This window comes from Cervus canadensis, chromosome 5, assembly GCF_019320065.1.
Source record: "Cervus canadensis isolate Bull #8, Minnesota chromosome 5, ASM1932006v1, whole genome shotgun sequence".
NCBI classification, from domain to species: domain Eukaryota; kingdom Metazoa; phylum Chordata; class Mammalia; order Artiodactyla; family Cervidae; genus Cervus; species Cervus canadensis.
In genome coordinates, this window is record NC_057390.1 from 36,654,898 (window position 1) to 36,677,507 (window position 22,610).

The 22,610-nt window shown below is 32.9% G+C and overlaps 1 protein-coding gene across 2 annotated transcripts in view; it reads right to left on the bottom strand.

The window, feature by feature from the left end:
- Positions 1-310: 310 nt before the first annotated feature.
- Positions 311-22,610, bottom strand: part of PPP4R3B (protein phosphatase 4 regulatory subunit 3B) — a 48,991-nt gene continuing 26,691 nt past the window's right edge. Inside the window, exons 8-16 of one of the 2 annotated variants that reach the window (XM_043468598.1) lie at positions 21,857-21,988; positions 20,683-20,785; positions 18,157-18,198; positions 16,371-16,529; positions 12,319-12,488; positions 10,251-10,390; positions 9,684-9,868; positions 8,059-8,261; positions 311-1,949 (exon numbers count right to left, since the gene is read on the bottom strand). In XM_043468598.1, the coding sequence (XP_043324533.1) occupies positions 1,854-1,949; positions 8,059-8,261; positions 9,684-9,868; positions 10,251-10,390; positions 12,319-12,488; positions 16,371-16,529; positions 18,157-18,198; positions 20,683-20,785; positions 21,857-21,988 (1,230 nt within the window). In that variant the 3' untranslated portion in view covers positions 311-1,853. The remainder of the gene's footprint in view (positions 1,950-8,058; positions 8,262-9,683; positions 9,869-10,250; positions 10,391-12,318; positions 12,489-16,370; positions 16,530-18,156; positions 18,199-20,682; positions 20,786-21,856; positions 21,989-22,610) is intronic. The other variant, XM_043468599.1, reaches the window with a different exon arrangement.

Genomic DNA, 22,610 nt, shown 5'->3' on the forward strand with positions numbered 1-22,610 from the left:
TGTTATGAGGTGGTAAGTTTCCATTATATGCACCTTTAATGAAAGAGGAGCTACTGCCCCCCTGCTGTGATCCTTTGGTGCTAGGACTTTAGGACCCAAGGCATACCTTCTCTTAGTATCAGTGATATTTAATGTGAGGTTGGCCATTGTTTATTTAGAATTCTTTCATTCAGATTGGTGTTATGACACAGTGGTCTATAATAAATATCTATGGAAAACATAACTGGCTTTTAAAATATACTGTAAAATGGACATAACTCAAAATGGAATTTACTTATATTTACAACAAACCAAACAAAAGCAACAACCATAGAATTACAGGGTCACATTTTAATTCCTGAATTTTACAGGTCAGCATTAATATCACCACATGTATACAAATGGTGTAAAACAAGTACAGTGGTATTTTTAATACAAAATAAACATCTGTTTTATGGAAAAACTATACTTCATATCTACACAACAGCCCATCCTCCAAACAATAGCCAAAATTAAAATTAACTACAAAATCTCCAAAACAGGGGAAACTGCTTCAGTTTAAGCTATTCCAGGAAAAATGGACCCATAACACATTACAACGGTGATCTGAAGACTGTAGCTGGAATTACTAATTTTAGTCTTTTTTTTCCCCCCAATGTATTATAGTTTGGGGGATGTTTTTCTCACTTCAGCATGATCTCAGATCAGCAAACTAACATTAAAATATTTAGTTAACTCACTGTTCTAAAAATAAAACCTCTTAACTGTTTGCCTCAGTTTATTATTTTAAATTCATTTTCGTACATGGAATGTGCTTTTATTCTTTAAAAAAAAAAAAAAGCAGCTTTCATATTACACCCTTTTTTATGGAAAAGCTTCAGGTGCTGCATACTGACTGACACTGAAGTAACTTCTTGGACCAAAATGACCTGTAGGTATTAAATGCCACTTAATTCAGCACTATTCTTTGTATGTTAGTCTTTATAAATTACACCTTAAAACTTGCCTGCAGCTTTGCAGAGAAAACTTTACTAATGAAGTAGAAAGTGACTTTAAAGTATCTTCCACAAAAGATTGTACTGGTAGACAGTTGAAAACATTCTGTTCAATATACTCCCGTTTCTAGAGAAAACCACTTTGGAATACTACTGTACTGATTCTTGGCATCTGTTATCTCTAAAAGTGCTGATTTTAAAGTTATAGTAACAAAACCGTCCATTTTTAATCCAGTTTTCATCAAAATACACACTGAAATTTCCTGATGGAGAAAACTCAACATGTGCGGTAACACGGGGTGTTATTTCCCTCCAACTACCAATAAGGCTGAATTTCTGTTAGATCTTCAAAGAAATGGTCCCAACTGCTTAACTTCATTTTTTAATGATAGTTGAATGTTTTCCATAAAAGTGAGAGGCAACTGATTAAAAGAACAACATGGCCAGCACCATTATACAAGTAATGTTATTGGGTTTGCAACTGAAGTTTTGTAACTGTTTCTAGATCAGAAACCCCCCTGGAGCAACCCTGCATTAATAATACCTTACCAATGTTATCCCTTCCCTAAACCATCCCCAAACCTGAGAGTTTCCTTGCTGAGAAGCTACCTCCCAGGTTACTAACTTTTTTTTTTTTTTTTTTAACATCCTGAAGGGCAAATCTCTTAATTACTAGCAAGCGATCAAGTTCCTGGGAAGCCTGTTTTTGTGTTTTTTTTTACAGAACTAAACTCTCCAAGCTCATATACTGAGTGTCTTTTGCTATTCCTTGTATACTTCTAAGTTCAAGTGAGAAAGCTTTCTGATTCAGATTTTCAGCTCATTGAACAGTTGCAGCATTTTTGTTCAACCACATGTTGAGGGCCCCCAGTAAATATTTTATGAGCCAAGACGAGGTCTTTTCCTGGGAGATGTTTCTTCCTCTTCCTCTTCCTCTTCATCATCTGGATAATCCACTAAACCAACCAAACTTCCCTAGTGAAGAATAAAAAAAAATTTTTAACATATGTAACTAGAAATCAGTTTTCTAAACTAATCACATATTATTATATCTGAAACATTATTTCTGAGTTTGATAAAGGAACTGCTTGATGATATGAGTACTCAGTAAGTACAATTGGTGGCATTCTTAAATTACCCTCAACTCCTTTACTTGGCTCAGGATAATCCAGCAAAATTTCACTGTGGAAAATAACTATCTCCAAACAGTAGGACTCACAAAGAATCATGACATTTGGAGCTGCAAAGACCTTGGAGGTAAACTAGTTCACATCTCTAATCTTAAACTAGAGAGGATAGCCAGCCAGTGACTGACAAGGAGTCTCCTGTTAGTCTCTGTTCCTCATGTATGTATTTCATCACTAAGTACACATCATTGTTTTTGTTCTGCTTTTGAAAAATATTTTTAAATGGCTGACATAATAAACATGAAATGGTTTCTAAAAACTAATGACTAAAAAATTGAGGGCTAGCTCTCTCTATTCAAAAGAAAAGGATGCGGTTATTTCAGGCATTGGATCTTTCATGAGTAATGGACCCCTTTGAAAATTCTATTAAAGCTCTGGATACTTTACCCAGAAAATTATATGTCCTCAGGTATGCATTAATATGAGCCAATCCCATGAAATTTATACACTACATCTAGTTCAAACCCTTAAGATCTCAATAGGATAAGCAAATACAATAGAAGTCAAGTCATATTTCAAATCTAAGTAGCTTCATACCTAAAGAATCCAAGCATCTGGCATTAACACTTTACCAGAATATAATTGAAGCACTTCAATATTAATCAACAAAGGGCTCTGAGCAGCTAGAAGCAGTTATCAGAAAGTCTGTGAACCAGATAAAACTTACATAAGTGAGCATCTTTCTGCTTCTTTGTCAACTTGATAACACACATATCTTAATTTGGATAAGCAAGAAGCAGTGTGGCTAAATTTAAAACTTATAAAGCCCTTGGTACAGTGCTTGGTATGTAGTTACTATTTGCTAATTGATATTAACTACTATTACCATAATCATTATTATTTGGTTTCTAGTCAAACAAAGTGGATGAGTGGAGGTAAGAGGTAGAAGACATAATTACAGTACAAAAGGCACCAGTCTGATAGTCACAGGAATGACAGCAAGTGAAAGTTTTAATTCTGCTTTTAATCCTATATATCACAAGGTACACACATTTCAGTTCCAAAAGGTTAACAATTAAAAATAATTTTTGGCATAAGATCAATAAATATTGTCTGAAACACTCAGCTACACAATTTTTCAATTTTATCTATATTATCTATACATATATACACCATAAACTCATTATACATTTAAAAATGATGTTTAGCATACAGAAAGAATAAAAATACAAAATAATATTGGAAGTAAAAGGACTATAAATCCACAGATGCATATACTGTGAAGAATTTGACTTTTCGTATACAACTATAAATGTTGTTTTTAAATAAATATACACTTTTGATGTTAGTAAACAAAGTTCTATATCATTCTTATAAACTCTAGTATTCCATGGTACGGATACATCACCAAAGTTAAATTCCTTGTTGGATTGCTTTCCCAGGGATTATACTCTCTTTAAAATTTTTTGTTTCTGACAACATATAACAAAGACCAAAAAGGAAACGAAAAAACAGCAGAGGAAAGATGTCAAGGCATTTTTGGAAAAAGAAATCAGGGAGGCAAAACAACTCATTTTTAATGGAGAACAAAGTCAAGAAAGTATTTTCAGGAGAATATAGAAATGAGAAGGAAGCAAACTGATTTGTCTTAATCCCAGCAAACAGAGAAAGAAAGAGCACCAAAATACTAGGGAGAGCAGGGAAGACAGTTAATGGTGGAGTCAGTGAAACAGACAACTGAGTCCTCAATTCTATAATTCATTCCCCTACTGCATGCCCACCCCCACCAAGAGATCTCCCACCAGGAGATTCCAGCTCACCCACCAACAACAACCATAAGGAAGAGGAACCATAAAGGTTCTGCATTTCAGGACTTTGGACACAGCGAAGGGCAGGCAGGATAAGGTGCCAGGGTGAAAAGGGACAAATAAATTTGTCTACATAAACATGTCTTAAATGAAATCAGAATGTTTTCTAATACCATATACAAAAAGAAACTCGAAATGGATTAAAGCCCTGAATGTAAGGCCAAATACTATAAAACTCCTAGATAAAAACAAAGGCAGAAGACTATGACATTATTTTTTTGGATCAGTTTCCTAAAACAAAGCAAAAACAGACAAATGGGACCTAATTAAACTTAAAAGCTTTTGCAAAGCAAAGATGAAAAAACAACTTATTGAATGGGAGAAAATATTTGTAAATGATATGACCAGTAAGGGGTTAAAATTCAAAATTAATAAAACTGTTCAAGTCAACATAAAAAAAAAACCCCTATTAAAAACTGGGCAGAAAAGCTAAATAGACACTTCCTCAAAGAAGACATACAGATGGCCAACAGGCACATGAAAAGATGCTCAGTGTTGCTAATTATTAGAGAAATGCAAATCAAAACTATAACGAGGTATTACCTCCTCTGGTCAGAACGGCCATCATCAAAAAAAGTCTACACATAATAAATGCTGGAGAGGGCGTGGAGAAAAAGGAACTCGCTTACGGTATTGGTGGTAATGTAAACTGGTGCAGCCACTATGGAGAACAGTGCGCAGGGGTTCCTTAAAAAACTAGAGTTACCATATGATACAGTAATCTCACTCCCGGGCATATATTCTGACAAACTATAATTCAAAAAGATCCTTGCACCCCAATGTTCAGAGCAGCACAATTTACAATAGGCAAGACATGGAAGCAACCTAAGTATTCATCAATGGATGACTGGATAAAGAAGATGTGGTATACATACACAGTGGTATATTAATCAGCTATGAAAAAGAATGAAATAATGCCATTTGCAGCAACATGGATAGACCTAGAGATTATCATATGAAGTCAATCAGAAAAACAAACATGGTATTGCTTATACATGGAATCTAGAAAGAACGATATAAATGAACTTATTTAAAAACAGAAACAGACTCACAGACATAGAAAAGAAAATTATGATTACCAAAGGGGAAAGGGAGGAGGGAGAGGATAAATTAGGAGTTTGGGATTAATATATACACAATACCATATGTAAAACAGATAACCATGAAGGACCTGCTGTATAGCACAGGGAGTATATTCAATATCTTGTAATAACCTATAATGGAAAACAATCTAAAAAAGAACTTATCTATCTATGAATCAATTTTCTGGACACTTGAAAAACAATGATGGTGAAAATGGCTTAGACCACTTAGAAATGTGGTCAGTTTCTTGAAAAAAGGTTGAGAGCCAATATAACTAGTGCTTTACTCTGTGAGCTCCTATATTGCTTAATATCAAATTTTTGTGATAGTCTTGAGTGACTGAACAATTAATTTGTTTTCTAAGAACAACTGCTATTTTTCTATCTGTTCCCCCAAAAAGTGTAGATCAAATGTATTTGGCAATCTGCTGTTAGTGTCATAAGGGTGAAATAAGCATTTGTGTGTTTGCACTTGATTTTGCTTGTTCATAAATAAAAAATTATCTAGAAGGATAATAAACTGAAAACTCAGGGAGACAACCAAGCAAATAGAACCATTAAAAAAAATGAGTAAAAGGAGAGAAAAATTATGAGTATTATAAGATAAATTAACAAGGCACAATATCCAAACAGAAAACTATAGTGAAAGAATATAAAGTGTCCCAAAACTAAAGGTCATGACTTTTAATTGAGAAAGCCCAAAGTTATTTCATTTTTAAGTTACAGAATACAGGGATAAAACTCCAAATGCTTCCAAGAAAGACAAATTAAATTCACACACAAAGAATTAGGAATAAGAATGTCTCTGGATTTCTTGGCAGCAATAACTTCAAATTTTTGGAAGAAAATTATTTCTAATTTGGTTCCTTCTACATTCAGTTAAACTGTCAATCAAATATGGGGATACAATAATGACATCTTCCTACATGCCAGGTCTTACACTTTCTCTCTCATGAAATCCTTTTCTCAGGAAACAGAGAGGGCATGCTCCAATAAAATGAAATAGAAAATCAAGAAAGAGAACAGAGACTTGAGATCTAGGAAACAGTCAATGTAAGAAAAAAAGAAAGGCAAAGGAAGTGTTAGGGTGATGGCAGAATGGCCTTAAGACAACGGCTATGCAGCGAGTCCAGAGAGCGAGCGATTCCGGCTGGGGCAAGATGGCGGTCTTCAAGAGAGACACCTCCAAGGAACAGACTATGTGGAAACTAACTTGAGAGGTACTGAAAGAATGAGTGAGAGGCACGTAACTGTTGCAACGAACGAAAAAATGGTGGCAATTATTAAAAAAAAAGTTACAAAGCAAAATATACTATAGAAAAAAAGAGCAGGAAAAAATTAATGAATAAAAATATTTACATTGTTACAGCTATTAGATTATCAAATATTGTTTTAACCAAAAATTGTGATACAGGGAGTAATAGGGTGAGGATGTGGTAAGGAGTGGTAAAACAATGTCAGTATTAGCATACTGTTTAGAAACAGGTATTAACAGAAGAGCCAAGCTTTCTCTGTGGAGAGGAAGAGGACTGTTTTTTCCCCCATAATTTTAATACTGTTTGCCTTTTAAAAGCAAGTATATATATTATTTTGACTTAAAAAAAAAAAAAAGCTAGTATATATTGAGTTGTGTCAAATAGTGTTCTAAGCTCTTTACATTTATTAAATAATTTAATTTTCACAACAAACTGATAAAGGAGGTTATTCCTATTTAAAATGAGAAAACTAAAGCCTGGAGAGATTAAACAGCTAAAAAGAGGCAGAGTCAAGATCTGAACCCAAACAATATAATATTCTTAATATAGTGTCACAATATTACACTAAATTAACCTATCAAAAAAATGAAAACTTAAAAATTCTTGTTCCATAACATAAACTGTGTTTTACAAAACAGAAGAATCCCATTGAAAATGCTATTTCTGTAATAAATAGTCAAGAACCCACCTTGCTAGAAATACTTAAGATGCTACATTTTTGTAAAAAAAAAAAAAAAAATTAAAATAAACTCAGACTTGTGTTTTATGTTTAAAACAAGCTTGACTTCAGTTAGGTTTTTGACTATGGCCTTCTCTTGTCCTTCTACCCTTATACTAAAGTTGTCCTGTATTTATGCCTTTTCATTTTTAAGCCACTCCTTTTTGGGGAAAAGGATATTTTACATATAATGATACTGTAAAGGAAATCAAAACATTTTATATACAATTTAAACTATTTTACATAAAAAAGGTAACCACTGGGAAATACATTTGCTCTGTGAATGACAAACAGGCTATTAATAATATTCTTAAAGACTCACTCACTAAAACAACAAACCAATTTTAAAAAGGCAAGACTATGAATAGACAATAAACAGAAGAACAAATCAAAAGAGATAATATTCAACTTCACTAGTAACAAAAGATACAACTGGGGAATGAGATATATATTAATACTGTTTCCACTACTGAGTGAGTAAAGATTAAAAATCATTATAATAACACTGCCAAAGTGGCAGTGAGCGAAGCACACTTATACAATGCTTATGGTAACTAACTGGTATAGTCTTTCTGGAGAGGAATTTGACAATATGTTCAAAAACATTTTTACTCATCTATCCAAGAAAATAATTTAAAATGCAACAGTAGCAGTAGTCAGTGAAATATCGGAATCAACTTATGTGCTCCAAAGTACTGGTGGGGGGAGGGGATGCTTACAAATACTATGATACAGCTAAATAAAATGAAATTCTAGTCATCAACAATGTTTTAATAACATAGAAAAATTCTTATAACAAATAAAAGCAGGATACAAAACTGTGCTTATACAAAGAGCATAACTGTGTCAGATAAACCCGCACACCTAAAGAACAAGCAGTCAGATGTTAGCAGTCATTTTCTTATGACAATGTGTGCAACTTTTTATCTTCTTTGAAATTATTTTTATTATCCAATTTTTCTTCAGGAAACATGAAATAATTTTACAGATGAAAACAGCAGAGTTTGTTTGTGTGCAGGGCAGTTTCACATACCTTGCTGGCTGTTACAGATGTGGCCAAGTTGGTGGTTTTGGAAGAGGATCCATTAGAACTTGCTGCTGGTGTCTGAGCCACTCCAGATTTGCTGTTTGTGCTGTTTGTTCCATTAGCAGCACTGGTGGAGTGGGAGAAAGTAAATTTGAAGCCACCAGAAGATGTCCTTTTCGGAAGGTTTTCCTTATCTTCACTTTCCTTTGCTAAAGGAAACATAAATATTTGAATCTTTGTTGGTAAATACTGCTAAGTCAAAGCATCTGAAAAGAACAATAATTTAAAACTTTTTTGCTTTTTTGTAAGAACTAAGAGGGCAGAGCATGATGAGTACAGTGATATGTCTTCATTAGCTGTCATCTTAGAAATCCCAGGTTTAGAAGGCACCTTAAGAATCAGGTAACTGATGAGCCACCCTCCCCTAGAATTCTCCACTGCTCTATCTAGGACCCTCCCAAGATCTCACTTGCTGTCTCTCTTTTTTTAATTGTCTCTCTAAAGCGTCCACTCACTGATTCTACACTTCCATACTCATGAAAACCTAAATAATCTCTCTCACAAGTCAATAATATTCCAAATGCCTAAAGAAAATGATTATGATCATGCTTATTTGTTTTCCGAATATTCCAGGTTCCTTTATCTGTTTCCTTTATGACAAGGGTATCTACTATCTTTTAACATCTGGCTCATACTATTTTTATATATGATTCTTAACTGTATGCAGTACTTCAGGTATTGCCTCACTGCCTCTTTTGACAGTAGTCAGGGCAGTGGGTGTAATGAGTAAAAACAGAATTTGGCTACCAAAAGGTACCTGTTTCTTAGGACATTTTCACAGGTTATTTGCTCCTCGAGGCTGAAGTGCAGTAGTGAGGAGAAAATGAGTGAGGCTGGTAACAAGAGTTTCAAGGAAAATGTAGTAAGAAATTCATGAAACACTAACTTGTGAGAAACACCTTAAGAAAAATCTAACACTCAAAATCACAAACTTACATAAAATCTAGGAAGTGCTTTTGCCCTTCAAGATAAATACAGTATGGTACTCTCCAATAGTGGTAATTGCTCAAGTCATAGAATTAAAAGTGATTGCTTCTTTTGAAAAACACTAGTAAGATCTTAGTTTTACAGACAAGTTAAACATATTTGAAAGACAGGAATTTTTACTATTACTTTTCCTCTTGACATTTTATCTTTATGAAAGCTTTATTAACAATTAAAAAATTTCAAAGAGTAAAGTACTTCTCTCTTTAAGCTTAGTTTCCTCACCTGTAAATGACAGAGTGCACTGGAAAGTTTCTATGGATCTCTATCATTATTGGAGACTTCAGTATAAAAATAAAGCCATAACTGTTCACAGAAGGCAAAGTATAAACAGACAATGCAATTTCTAAATAGCAAATGAAGAGCATCACAAAAGAGCAAGTTCCAAGAAAAATATTTTAAACATGAGAAATGTTTTGAAAAATCAGATTTTAAAAAAGTGATAATTTTATTTTAAAAGGTTTTTATTTAGCATAAAATTCATGTCCTTCATGCTTTATAAACTGTGATCACAACCTCACAAGCAACTATATAATTTCTATACTAAATAAGAGAATGAGCTAATCAAAAATTCAATACTTTAATACCTTTTTTAGTCTCCATGAATTTTTCATAACTATCTGGAAAATCATCTTCTGTCTTAGATTTTTCCACTGGTGCCACAACTGTTTTTCCTTCCTCCTCATCATCTTCATTAAACCACATTTCTTCATCCTCTTCCAAGGCCTTTGCATCTCTGCGAAATCTGTTACTACGTAATATAGATGGTACACTGTAAGAAATATATCACAAGTATTGAGTAATGACTTAAAATTCCTGACCAGTTTAAATGAGAATAAATATGTATAACCAAGAGGAGGTGAAATAATTTTAACTGAGTATAACTTATAACCAGTTGTGAAAGAAGATGTAACCAGAGAACACTCCAAGGATGTTTGTACACTAACCTAAAAATTTATCTTGAGTTAAGATATGGAGCAGTAATTTTTTATATAAAGGATTCAGGGTAGGGAGAACAGCCTACGTCCTATACAACCCTGTATTTTCTAATGATAGAAAGAAAATTCCTGGGTAAATTTTGTATGTAAGATCAAACTACATACAGCTTTGGACATAATTTTATAGGTTATAAATGTAATATACTTAAAAAATACCTGTTCAGTTTCTGATTTTGTCTGTCTTTTTCTTGCTCATATTTAGTCTTCAATCCTTTGAATGTCTGAACATATTCAATCGATTCAAGTGCTTTATAAAAGTTTTCAACTATATGTGCAGTAAGAGACTTGATATCTTCCTGTATAAGCACAAAATTTGCATTTCAAATATAATACAATACTTGCTAGAAGAAAAACTTGAAAAAAATTTTTTTTTATAGTTCCAAAACTGATCGAAATAAAGGTTTTTCAAATCACCTTCCAAAAATAAACGTCCTAGTTTCTTTATACATGAGCCAGGACTCCAAAGAAAACTTGGGGAAAAAAAAAAGAAGCAATTCCTTGAAGCCCTTCTGGGAGACTATATAGAACATTTGAAACATAAATGTATTTACTTTATGTCACCTATTTATTTTTTGCATTTACATAATAGTACTTTACAACTTAAAATAAGCACTTTCACATACAATTTCACTTGACGCTCATAACAATTCTATGAAATAGACTTTATTGTCCTTATTTTAAAGAAAGGGAAAATTGAGGCTATGAGAGACTGGATGGCCTGATCAAGAGTGCACACCTAGTTAGAAAGCAGATTTTGAAATTATATTTTCAAAAAACACTGAAGATATTACTTAATGATTCCTTGTTTAACTATCAAAGCAAGATAAGTCTTACTAAAAAATAAACAAGATTCCTCCAACTATATCACATACACATATCTGATAAAACAACTTGACTTCCTGTGTATTTCCAGTTCTCTAGACCAATAGTAATAAATTCTAAATTCTTAATGAATGATTTTAAGCAATCAGTGCAAATGCATGGTGAAAAGCAGGCTTATTATTAAAAATAGGTTGTGATCCAGGACTAAAGTATACATGTTGTTTCTTTAAAAATAAACCATAATCTGAACTTTCAGAATTTTTAAGTCTTTAAACTAGTTCCCCTGAATATCTGAATCAAAAAATATGCAAAGGAGAAAAATTAGAACCCAAGGTAAAATGGTTGTTACATATTGAAAGGAAAAAAAGGTAAGTCTTGGGCTTCAAAGGGTATTTATCAACCATTCAAAATTATTTTCAGAAAAACAAATTCAATCATAGGAATAAGGATGGCGTTATGAACCCTACACTTCATTTGATCTGTATCTCAACAAAAATTTTAAAGGAAAAAAATATAAAAATTAATCTCTAATTCACAGAACAGTGTGCTGTGAACCTGGGTTCAGAAAGCTGGTGAGCTAGTTAACTATTTTCCCTTTTTTCTAAGGCTAGAACTTCTTTCTATCTTCTTCATCCTTTTTGCAAAATGTACTCATAGCAAATGACTACTCTAAGAAAAACAGTCTGCCAAATAATGTTGACATGAGAATAGTGTGTCATCAGTTCAAATTTGACTTGCAAGAAACAAAAGTAGAGAATGAATTTCTAGCTTTGATTTTCTTTTTTCAAGTTCTTTCTGATCAAGTGGCCATGTCTGCCAGTGGAATCATTTCAGTGTGTGGGACAGGGTAAATTTACTGTACCAGTTCTTCAGTTTTCATCTTATCCCTGCTATTCACATAGAGCTTTCTCTAGATCTTTTATGACAATTCTTTCGCTGCCCGAGACTGAGCTGCACCATATCTTCAAGCCCTGACTGTGCTCCTAAACAAATGAATGCATTTGAATAGGTCAGCTAATCTCTTTGGGTGTCTCAAGCCCTCATCAATAAAATAAGGCAGTTGGAATAGTTTACCTAACAGTCTCTTCAACTTAAAATTCCATCATAACATCCTACCTTTTATGCATCTTGTATCAATGTCTACCAAGGGAATTATCTTCAACTTTTCTATTCATTTTTATCACTACCCTTACAATAGATCACAGAGATCATATCAATGGCATGCCAGAGTGAAACATCCACATATGCTAAATATCCTGAGCCATTTAGCCAAAAAAAAGGAACTGAGAAGAATATAGAGTAAACATGATTTAAAATACTATGATAAGTTCACAATGTAAAATATTAACATCACTAAACATATCTATTTTTTTTAACAAAGAATCTTTTAATATAAACTTACCACTCTTATAAATTCAAATAACTCAATAACAGCTGAGTTCAATAGATTGTACCGAGTTCCATTATCCAGAAGAGCATTTACAACTGGCTCAAAAAGATTTCCCTTGGTGATGTAACGATTGTAAAATTCATCTTTAAGGCCAATTATTCGCCTCATAAAACGAAGAGCACCTAATTAAAAAAAACACAGGAAATAAGTGAATAATTTTACTAATATTAATTATTGTACAGGTATTTCTACATAAAGAAATGTATATGTTCATCTAAAGTAAAAAGCAAAACTACATTAAAAATAATTGGGTTTTGAGAAAAATAGAATTAAGGAAAGACCACTCAAAAAAACTTTTAAAACTTATGTAGGGAGCTAACAAAATTCCAACAACTGGTAAGCAGAGAGCTACAAGGCAGAGAGATTAGAAAATACACAAAACCCACACAATACAAATGCTGGCACTATTTAGAGCAGTGCTGGTAGACATGAGACAATATAGTGAAAGCAGCTTAGAATCAGCAGGGGCTGTCATTAGGAAAGGAACATGAATGGTGCAACCTGCCAAGAGCCAAGACTTCATTAACTCTTTGGGGGACAGAGGGGAGAAGGGAGTGGGGGGAGCTTTGGAATTAGGTGCTTCTTTTAAATTTTCTGAAAATACAGCCAAAGTGCTCCTGCTACCTGTGTACAGGAGAGCTAAGGGGTTGCTTTACTTTTCTGGTGAAGGCTATTCCAGTTTTCTTTGCCTTGGGAAAATCATCTGTGAACCAACACTACCTCCAGATTATAATAAGCTGTTTAACCTTTGGCAAATATGTACTATGGCAGATCAGATTGTATTTGTAAAAGAGTGACAGAGCAATAAATAAGCAGTATAATTTGGCTTTTCACATTTTAGAATACTGAAATGAAAATTTCCCTTTAGTCTTTTCCCTAGTTAAATAAAGCTAAACAAATTTAGCAATATTACTAAAACTTTGATGAAACACAAACTAATTTCAATCCCTTATTTTTATGTTTATCTTTTAACTTGTAACCTCTCTCCTAGATAGCTTAATTTATTCTATAGATACCACTAAGCCACATCCTTTAAAACACAAAGCTTCCGACTTTCTAAGTTAGTTTCATTACAAACCCTCGTTCACAGATGGAAGTTACTAAAAGAAGAAGTTGTGTCTATCGAAAGAGGTTCTAAATATTATCTGAAAATAAAACAGAAATAGGCCACATAAGGTATGAATGTGTGATCACTGTAACACTTAAAACAGGTGTGGACAGAAGTGCTAGACTGAAAACATCACCTCTTTTTATAGTAGGATAAGAACTAGTTTATTTACGATTAAAAAGACTGAAGTACTGGCAAAGACCTGAGAAAACAGGCAATTTCATATGTTGCTGGTGAATGAACATGCACACAAAGCTATAGTTAAAACAGCATTGTTTATAATAATTTAAATCTTAAAGCAATATAAACATTTAAATACTGGATATTCATTCAATTATGATATATCCATTTAAATAGGACCAATAAGCAGTCATTTCAGAAGGGACTATTTATAGAAAGCTATACAGGAAAATCTAGCATGAGAACATTAATTCTTTCAAAATATAAAGGTTTAATGTAAATCTAATCAGGATGAACTGGATAAAGTTATTTTTAAGTTGCTGTGGAAGAACAACTCTAAGAACCAAGAAAATTATGAAAAAGAAAACAGAAGAGGTGCTAGGCAGATATTAAACTTTATACCAGAGATATTATAATGACAAAATAAACATTCTCATTCATTTTATCTTGTGAAATAAAAGCACAGATGATTCAGACATAAGACAAATGTATATGGTAACTTATTATGCATCAAAAGTATTTTAATTCAGTAAAGAAAATATAGTTTATGTAGTGTTTGTTAGTACAATTGGTTATCCATCCAAAGAAAAGCTAGGGAACTCTGCTGGTGGTTTAGTGCTTAAGACTCCATATTCCTGGGCTTCCCTGGTGGCGCTTATGGTAAAGGATCTGCCTGCAAGGCAGGAGACATGGGTTCGATCCCTGGGTTGGAGAGATTTCCTGGAGAAGGAAATGGCAACTCATTCCAGTATTTTTGCCTGGAAAGCCCCATCAACAGAGAAGCCTGGTGGACTACCATCCCGGGGATGCAAAGAGCTGGACACAACTGAGCATGTGTGCAGGAGACCCCGATTTGATGCCCGATGGGGAAGATTCCATGTGCCCTGGAGCAACGAAGCCTGTGTGCCATAACTACGGAGCCTGTGCTCCAGAGCCCGGGAACTGAACTACTGAGCCCGTATGTCACAGCTACTCAAGTCTGCGGGTCCTGGAGCCCATGCTCCACAGTAAGAGAAGCTATTGCAATGAGAAGCCTGCACAAGGCAACTAGAGAGTAGCAGCCAGTCCCTGCAATTAGAGAAAAGCCCCTGCAACAATGACCCAGCACAGCCAAAAAAAAAAAAAAGAAAAAAATCAAATTATTAAAAACAAAACAAAACTCGATGCTCCCAATGCAGGGACTATCCCTGGCCAGGGAACTAAGATCCCACGAGGCGTGGCAAAAAAAAAAAAAGAAAAGAAAAAAACAAACATAGAAGAAAATTGAGGAATATATTTGTATAAACTTAGGACACAGAAGACCTTAAGCAAGACCAAAAAACCCATAAGACATATTTGTCATTATAAAGAATTTTATAGCAATTATATGGAAAACAATGCCACAAGTCAAGGTAAAGACAAATGAGATGGACATTTTGTTCCCCAAAATGTGATAAATTGCCAATATCTCTAATATATAAGAGCTCTAAGAAAAGGATAATTAAAAAAAAAAAAAAAAAAAAGAAAAGAATAGGCAACTCATAGCAGATAACATACAAAAGCACTAAAATGTGAAAAGATGGTATCAAGGAAAATATAAATTGAAACACAAACAATACATTTTCCATCATCAGCTGGATAACATTTAAAAAGGCAGTCACACTGAGTGCTGTTCAATGAATGCATTTTTCACGTTAGGTGCCTCAACCTTTTGAGAAAGTAATCTGGAGGCTATTATGTTAAATTAAAATCAAAAAAGGATATATTAAAAATATAGTAACATTTTGCCCTGGCAATACCAATACTGGAGATCTACCCTATGGAAATAAACCAGTAAAGATTTATGTACTAGGCTAATTACTACATTATTATTTGGAATGGCAAAATATCCAAACAATCTTGTAATCCATGTAGTGGAGAATGGTAGAATAAGTTGTGGAAGAGCCACTTTATGAACTGTTACTCAGCTATGTTTAGGAAAAATATTAGTTCACGCCATATCCAATGAGCTAGAGTAACATGAAGGGGCTGAGATGTGTATGAGCATGATCATGTTTCTATAAAAATAAAACATGAAAACCTATACATGTGTGAATGTTTATGTAAATTTGCACAGGTATGGAAAAAGGAATGGAAAATAAGTAGTGCAGGCAGTTAACACTGGCTTTATTAAGGCCTTAAAAATTAAGGTGTAGTAGGGAGATTAACCTTTTCTCTATGCTTTAAATGTTTACATTTTAACTATGATTTTTCATGCTCAGAAAAAAATCCACAAAGCTCTTACTTTGAGAGAGAAGGTTTCTTTACCTTTATCTGCAGGTGAAATTATGAGGAAGAAAGGAAGGAGTATGCAAAAAATCCACATTTGAGCAAACATCAGCATTAAAGTTTGATTTTTATTGGTCCAAGTGGTCTACTAAAGGGCTACCCATAACTTAATTTTACAAGTTTAAATAACCTGAGTTACACAAAAACATATAAGGCCCGTATCTCAAAAATAAGAGTCACTACTAAACGGCAGTTTCATGAAACAGATGTAAAAGATGGCAGGAGAGGTTCTGTTAGTGATATCATTGCACATGGTATTATATCACAACTGAATCTAAATGTGAGCAATATGTAGGTGGGAGAAGCACTATGACCTATTCCTCCTGTCCTTTAAATAATAGACTAAAACTATTAAAAATGTTGTTCCATAAGACATTTTACAAGAATGTTCATTAAAACTGTTACTTACACAAGGCCAGGAAAGTGTGCTTTGAATTCATCAAGACCAAGACTCTTCTTAGCAAGTCCTTGTTCATAATATAGTTTTTTATGTGATACGTGTGATGTTCCACACAAAATGTGAGTAGTTCTAAAATTAAGGCAAGCAGCTGTGCAGTTTGGTAATTATCTGCAAAGAAAATCATTGCATGAAAATACACACTGCAACACATCTAGACAAAGAGAATACTAAGTATAAATCCTTTATTTTAGAAGAAAAGTAAAACTGTGTTTTTTCCTAATTTCTGTATCAATTAAAGAAGCTACAGATTTTTATTTTTTCATTAGGTAGACTCTCCAGAAGTATTAGTAGTTTTACCTACTAAATACTTCCTAAGGCTCTAATATAAAATATTTAAGTATGTTAAATAAAAATCTACAAACATGATAATAAGACCCTCATTGCACTGAGATTTTCTTAGTAATGATTTTATAATATGTGCTATCATTATTAACATTAATGGGTCTATAAAAGGATCTACCCCATAGTAAAGAGGAAATATCTTAAACTTTTTGCCTAAAGTGGTACAACACAAATCTCTCAAGAAAAATTAATATGCTTTCTTTAAAGACATCTTTAAGAAAAGGACATTTCTGGCTGTTTGAATATCAAGTGAAAAATGTTATATCAAGATTTTAAGACAATAATCTTTTTAACATCAAACCACGATATCGATGAAAGGCCTACTAAAATATTCCAGCTTTTTCTTCCTCAAGAGGCTTTTGTTTACATACTCATGGAATGATTTACAATTGCTTCTTGAACATCAAGATTGAATAGGTAATTACCCATACCTACTGTAAATATTTTAAGCAAGAAAACATTAAGCTATGAAGAAATTATGGAATCAAAGCCTTAGAGAATAGGAAAAAAAACGGACATCATCTAGTCCAACTATTTTATTTCTCACATAAATATTTTGTGGAACATCACATGATGTTATCAGGAAGAAATTTCAGCATTCTTTTTAATAAAAGAATGACCATCAAGTATAGAAAATACAATTCTGATACTCAAAGATCTTTTCTACTACAAATCTAAGAGTTTTACCTGCTCCAGACTAATTAGTATAACAGCCAACACCACAGCCAATATTTGAACTAGTTTCTTACCATTAAAAACAATTCTCTTTAATTTCTCAATTCGCAAATTTTATTTACAAAAGATTTTCCAACAGCAGTCTGTAGTGTTAAATTAATGTCTTGTTTTCACTTTCCCAAATTAGGATGTGAAATCACTCACAATATATCTAATAATTCAATCTCTGAATTGCTTCCTTATTTGAAACTGGCTTCCCTAGAACTCTGATGAGCCTGGTAGAAAAGACAGGATGCTTAGGTACACACAGCATATTTTCCATATTACCGGGTCAATACCTGATACATATGTTCCAAGTAGAAATAACAGTGCTTATACTCAGAATCATGAGACATCTATGTATGCAAAGACTGTTATGAAGACTACTTCCTAACTGATTTGCCTTAGTTTACTGTATTTAAAAAATAAGAAGGAACTAATCCTCAACTTTTAGAGGTCTTCTAAAAAAAAAATGCAGGACATAAATTTACAGGAAAAAAAAGTTTCAAATGGATTTTCCATCTTTGATATTAGAGTTGAATTTTTTTCTTTTAAAAAAAATCTAGTTTTGGATTTTTGGATAAAATAAACCTTTCCTAGTTTTGTCTAAGTACATTATATTCTGAATAGGAAAAACATATAATTTGCATTAGTTCATAAAATAAGAATTTATACTTACCAGGACAAATCGTGCTGCTTTTGTTAGATCCAACTATATTATCTAAAAAAAAAATTAAAATCAGTGACTTCAGTAATAATACCTCACACTTCCTTAGCACTTTACAACATACAAAGCACATCTTTGATCATAACCTCATTTTACCGGCATAATAGCCATTAAGAATTAGTAGCTTCAGTCAAATATTATACCTCTATCTGCAATTTTTTTAGAGACTTGGGTGCAGATGAACAATTATCAAAAGATGGTATCAAATATTCTATTAAGATAACACAGATTTTAACAATTAGTCACGTACACTTTGAATTAAAAAAATTAGGAGTATTAAAAGTTTCGATTCCTAGGCTCACATCTTAGAGCATATTTATGTAAGGAAACATAATAATGTATACCAGAGCATTGTTTGTAACAGCAGAAAGCTAGAAACAAGTTACTGTGAAAAATCACACATTATACATGTCACAGTAATATAAAAAACAGGGGTAATAAACTCCAAATTCAGCATTTTTTGAGGGATGGGGATGGGGTAAAATGAGAATGCATAAGAAACTATGTATAATTTATTTTTTAAAAACTGAAAAAGCACAAGTCAGTATTGACAAAGCCAATGGGAAATATATATCTGTGATGCTATTATCTAAATATTTCTGTATGCTGGAAACGTTTTACTTTAAAATGAAAGCTATGTAAATCCATGGCTGATTCATGTCAGTGTATGGCAAAAACCACTACAATATTGTAAAGTAATTAGCCTCCAACTAATAAAAATAAATGGGGGAAAAAAATAAAATGAAAGCTAAAAATGCATTTAATTTATATAAACGGAAACTTTCTGAAAGAAAACATTGTGACATGCTGTTTTTACCCATTCAATTTTATATTTTTGAGAACTAATCAGTTGACAGAGCAAAATTCAATTATTTTGACTGCTAATTAGTATTCCACTGTACAAATATACATGTCACTTCCTACAGTGAACAATGCAACAACATTCTTATATCTGTCATGTATATGCATAAATGCTCCCTAAGATATAAATTCAGAAATGGAGCTGATAGTATTATCTAGGGTGTACAATTTTTATTAGTTTAACAAAGATTTTAACTGACTTCCTCTTAACTGATTTAACAGATAAACCATCATTTTCTGAGCTTATGTCCCCCAACATTTCTCATTTTGCCAGTTGAGCTGTATACTTCTCAAAGAGTCAGTCCTTTAGCTAGTTATATTTGGCACATGATCACATAAATATTGTAGATTGATAAAATGTCACAGAACTGTAATAATCTATGGCTAAGTTAAATACAGCAGAACTCAACTTAAATGCACAAAATTATGAATACTTAAACACTTAAAGGGAAAGTACTTAAAACCACAGCAGAATTCTATACTCAGATTGCTTAAAAAATGTTTCAGTTTTCACTCTACTTTAATAAACTGAAACCAGAAATTGTAGCTGATAAATTATGGTGCTGTTTATGTAAGAATGCAATATGGAAATACAATTAAAGAAAAGAAAGCGAAAGTGACAATGTTAGGTGCTCAATTGTGTCCAACTCTTTGCAACCCCATGAACTGTAGCCTGCCAGGCTCCTCTGTCCACAGAATTCTCCAAGCAAGAATACTGGAATAGGTAGCCACTCCTTTCTCCAGAGGATCTTCCCAACCTAGGGACTGAACCCAGTTCTCCTGCATTGCAGGCAGATTCTTTACTGTCTGAGCCACCACAATTAAAGAAAACCCATATACAAAAAACAGACTTCCCAGGAGCTTAAACAGTCTGCAATACAGGAGCCCAGAGTTCGATCCCTGGGTTGGGAAGTTCCTCTGGAGAAAGGAATGGCAATCCACTCCAGTATTCTTGCCTGGAGAATTCCATGGACAGAGAAACCTGGTGGGCTACAGTCCATTCGGTCACAAAGAGTCAGACACGACTGAGCGACTAACACACACATGCACATGCACACACACACACACAAAAAGAAAAAAACAAAAAAGGACTTGACACTATTCGAACTATCAGTAAGAGTCAGCATGTAAAGTAAACGTTTAGATTATTTTTAAAAAATTATTATTCTCTGCTTTAACCAACTTTTTAAACTTCTGATGCTTATGTTCAGAAATTAAAGCATTTTTACTGTATTGCCAACTCTAAAATGATGGTTTCCTTGGATTTTCTAATGTAGGCAATATACTCTGTACACTTACTCACTCTGATATTAACTCTTTTTAAAAAAAAAAAATTTTTTTTTTATATTAACTCTTAAGAACTCTGGGAACAATCTTCTTTTGCTAAGTGTTTACATTTCTCTTCCTCAAGGTGTAATACTTTCTCCCACATTTTGTACACGCTTCTCTACCACAGACACTCTAAAACATGGGAAACCATGATTTTACCTTTCAGGTTAAAATTTTAGGTAATAATTTCCCTGTCATAAAAAGCATCAAGTAAAGAGCCTGTTAGCTTTAATACTTATCTTGATCTTTTAAAACAGAAATCATAAGCAGGTAAGTAACAGGCCCTACCCTTTTCACGTCTGTCTTCTGAAGTATTGGTCAAAAGTGGTGCTGTGAGGACATGCATACAATGGTTGTAGAAGAAATTTAGAAATTCACTTTTTTCAGTTTTCTGAAATATACAGAATTAAAATAAAAACTTTATTATCTTTATAATTAATAGAACATCTTCAAGAATTAGCAGTCCAAGTCATACACAAACAAGAGATACTTTAGGATACTGTGAAAGACTCAACAAAGTTATCATATTCACCTTAATCTTATTTCTGAAGAACTGACAAACCTATTTCATATTACATATTAAATGAAAAAAAGCATTATAAAAGGTTTCTCCAGGGAAAATTATTCAAAATAATTTTTTTCACGAGTATGATTTGAAATGCAATGGAAAATCTATCAATGTAAGAACAACTTAACCGCTTAAAATTTGAAAGCCCAGATTTCACAATGTATCCAAATCTGAACAAACACCAAGTTTATTTATCAGGCTACTAGAAATGGTATAGATTTTAGATATTTCTTAAAAAGTTTTAAGAATCTGTTACTTGGAAATTTGGAAAATAGTGCCTTTTGGTTTTTTGACCATTATTTTTTATATAATTGGCTCTATAAACTTGTAATGATTTGAAAACACACTTTTTCTCTAAAAATGAGGGAATTCTATAAAGGAGAAATATTCAAGCATTTTGAGATAACCACTAATAATATTTTGTGATATTTCCTTAAGTCCTTTTTGTGTAATGACTCCTTTCACCATGCAATTAAGATAATCTGATACATACTGTTTCTTTTTTACTGTGATAAAAAACATAGAATTTACCATCTTAACCATTTTATATATAGTTCAGTAGTGTTAATTATATTCACATTGCTGTTTTAATTTTTAAGATGCTAACATACAGAGGCCAAGAAACAAAAATGGAAGGGCTAGCATTTTACCAAGATTTCAGCAGATTAGAATCTTGTATTTTGATGCAAAAATAACTGCTAGAGGAATATTACTGCTACTTGAATACTGAGTGTACAAATGCTTGAATGCTTTTCAAAATTGTACAAATTTTCAAAATTTAAATATTTACATATAATTTATATATAATTTATATATTTATATACAACTTAGTATATACAAAATCATCTAAAACTGACTAGACCAAAGTGTTTCTGTTGCAGAGTAATTTCTTACATTGGTTGTAGCCAACATGTTCTCTGGATCAATTAGAGTACGAAGAAGTCCCATTAACTGAACAGCACCTCCTAGCTCAGGATCAGTGTCACAGATCATTTGTTCAATTACGACATTAATAAGAAGGATATCCTGAAAGAAAACAGGTTTATATGAGACCTGGTTTGGATATAAGACAAACACACCAGCTGAAAGAACAAAATCAGAATCATACAGGAAGAAAAAAAAAGAATGGATGAAGTTATTTAAACTTTTTAATCCTCACGTCTTCAAAGTTCTATAAACATACTAGAGTAAAAAGAAACCCACTCAAAACCAAACAAAAATCAGAGCACACAATAGCTTACAATATCATCCTTACAGGCAACGGAAAACAAAATATTTACCAGCAATTTTTATTCGCTAACATATTCTCAATCTTGGTAACTAAAAAAACACTGACAAAATATATGAAACTACAACTGGTAATATAGAAGACACCAGACAATGAAAGACACTAAGAGATGGGTAACAAATGAGATGAGCCCTATGATATATGTTAGGTATTATTATTAGTATTAATTACTGGATTCTGCAAACTAAGTAAAAATCACTTCTAAAAAAACTGGCATTAACCTTGTGGCTAGAGATGATGTTGTGGAGAGTAGCATGGAATAGCAAAATGGTCTTATCCCAGAGGGACACTCACCTCAGCCAACAATTAACATTAGTCTACCAAAATGCATGACTAAACCCACTTCAAAGTAACAATGTG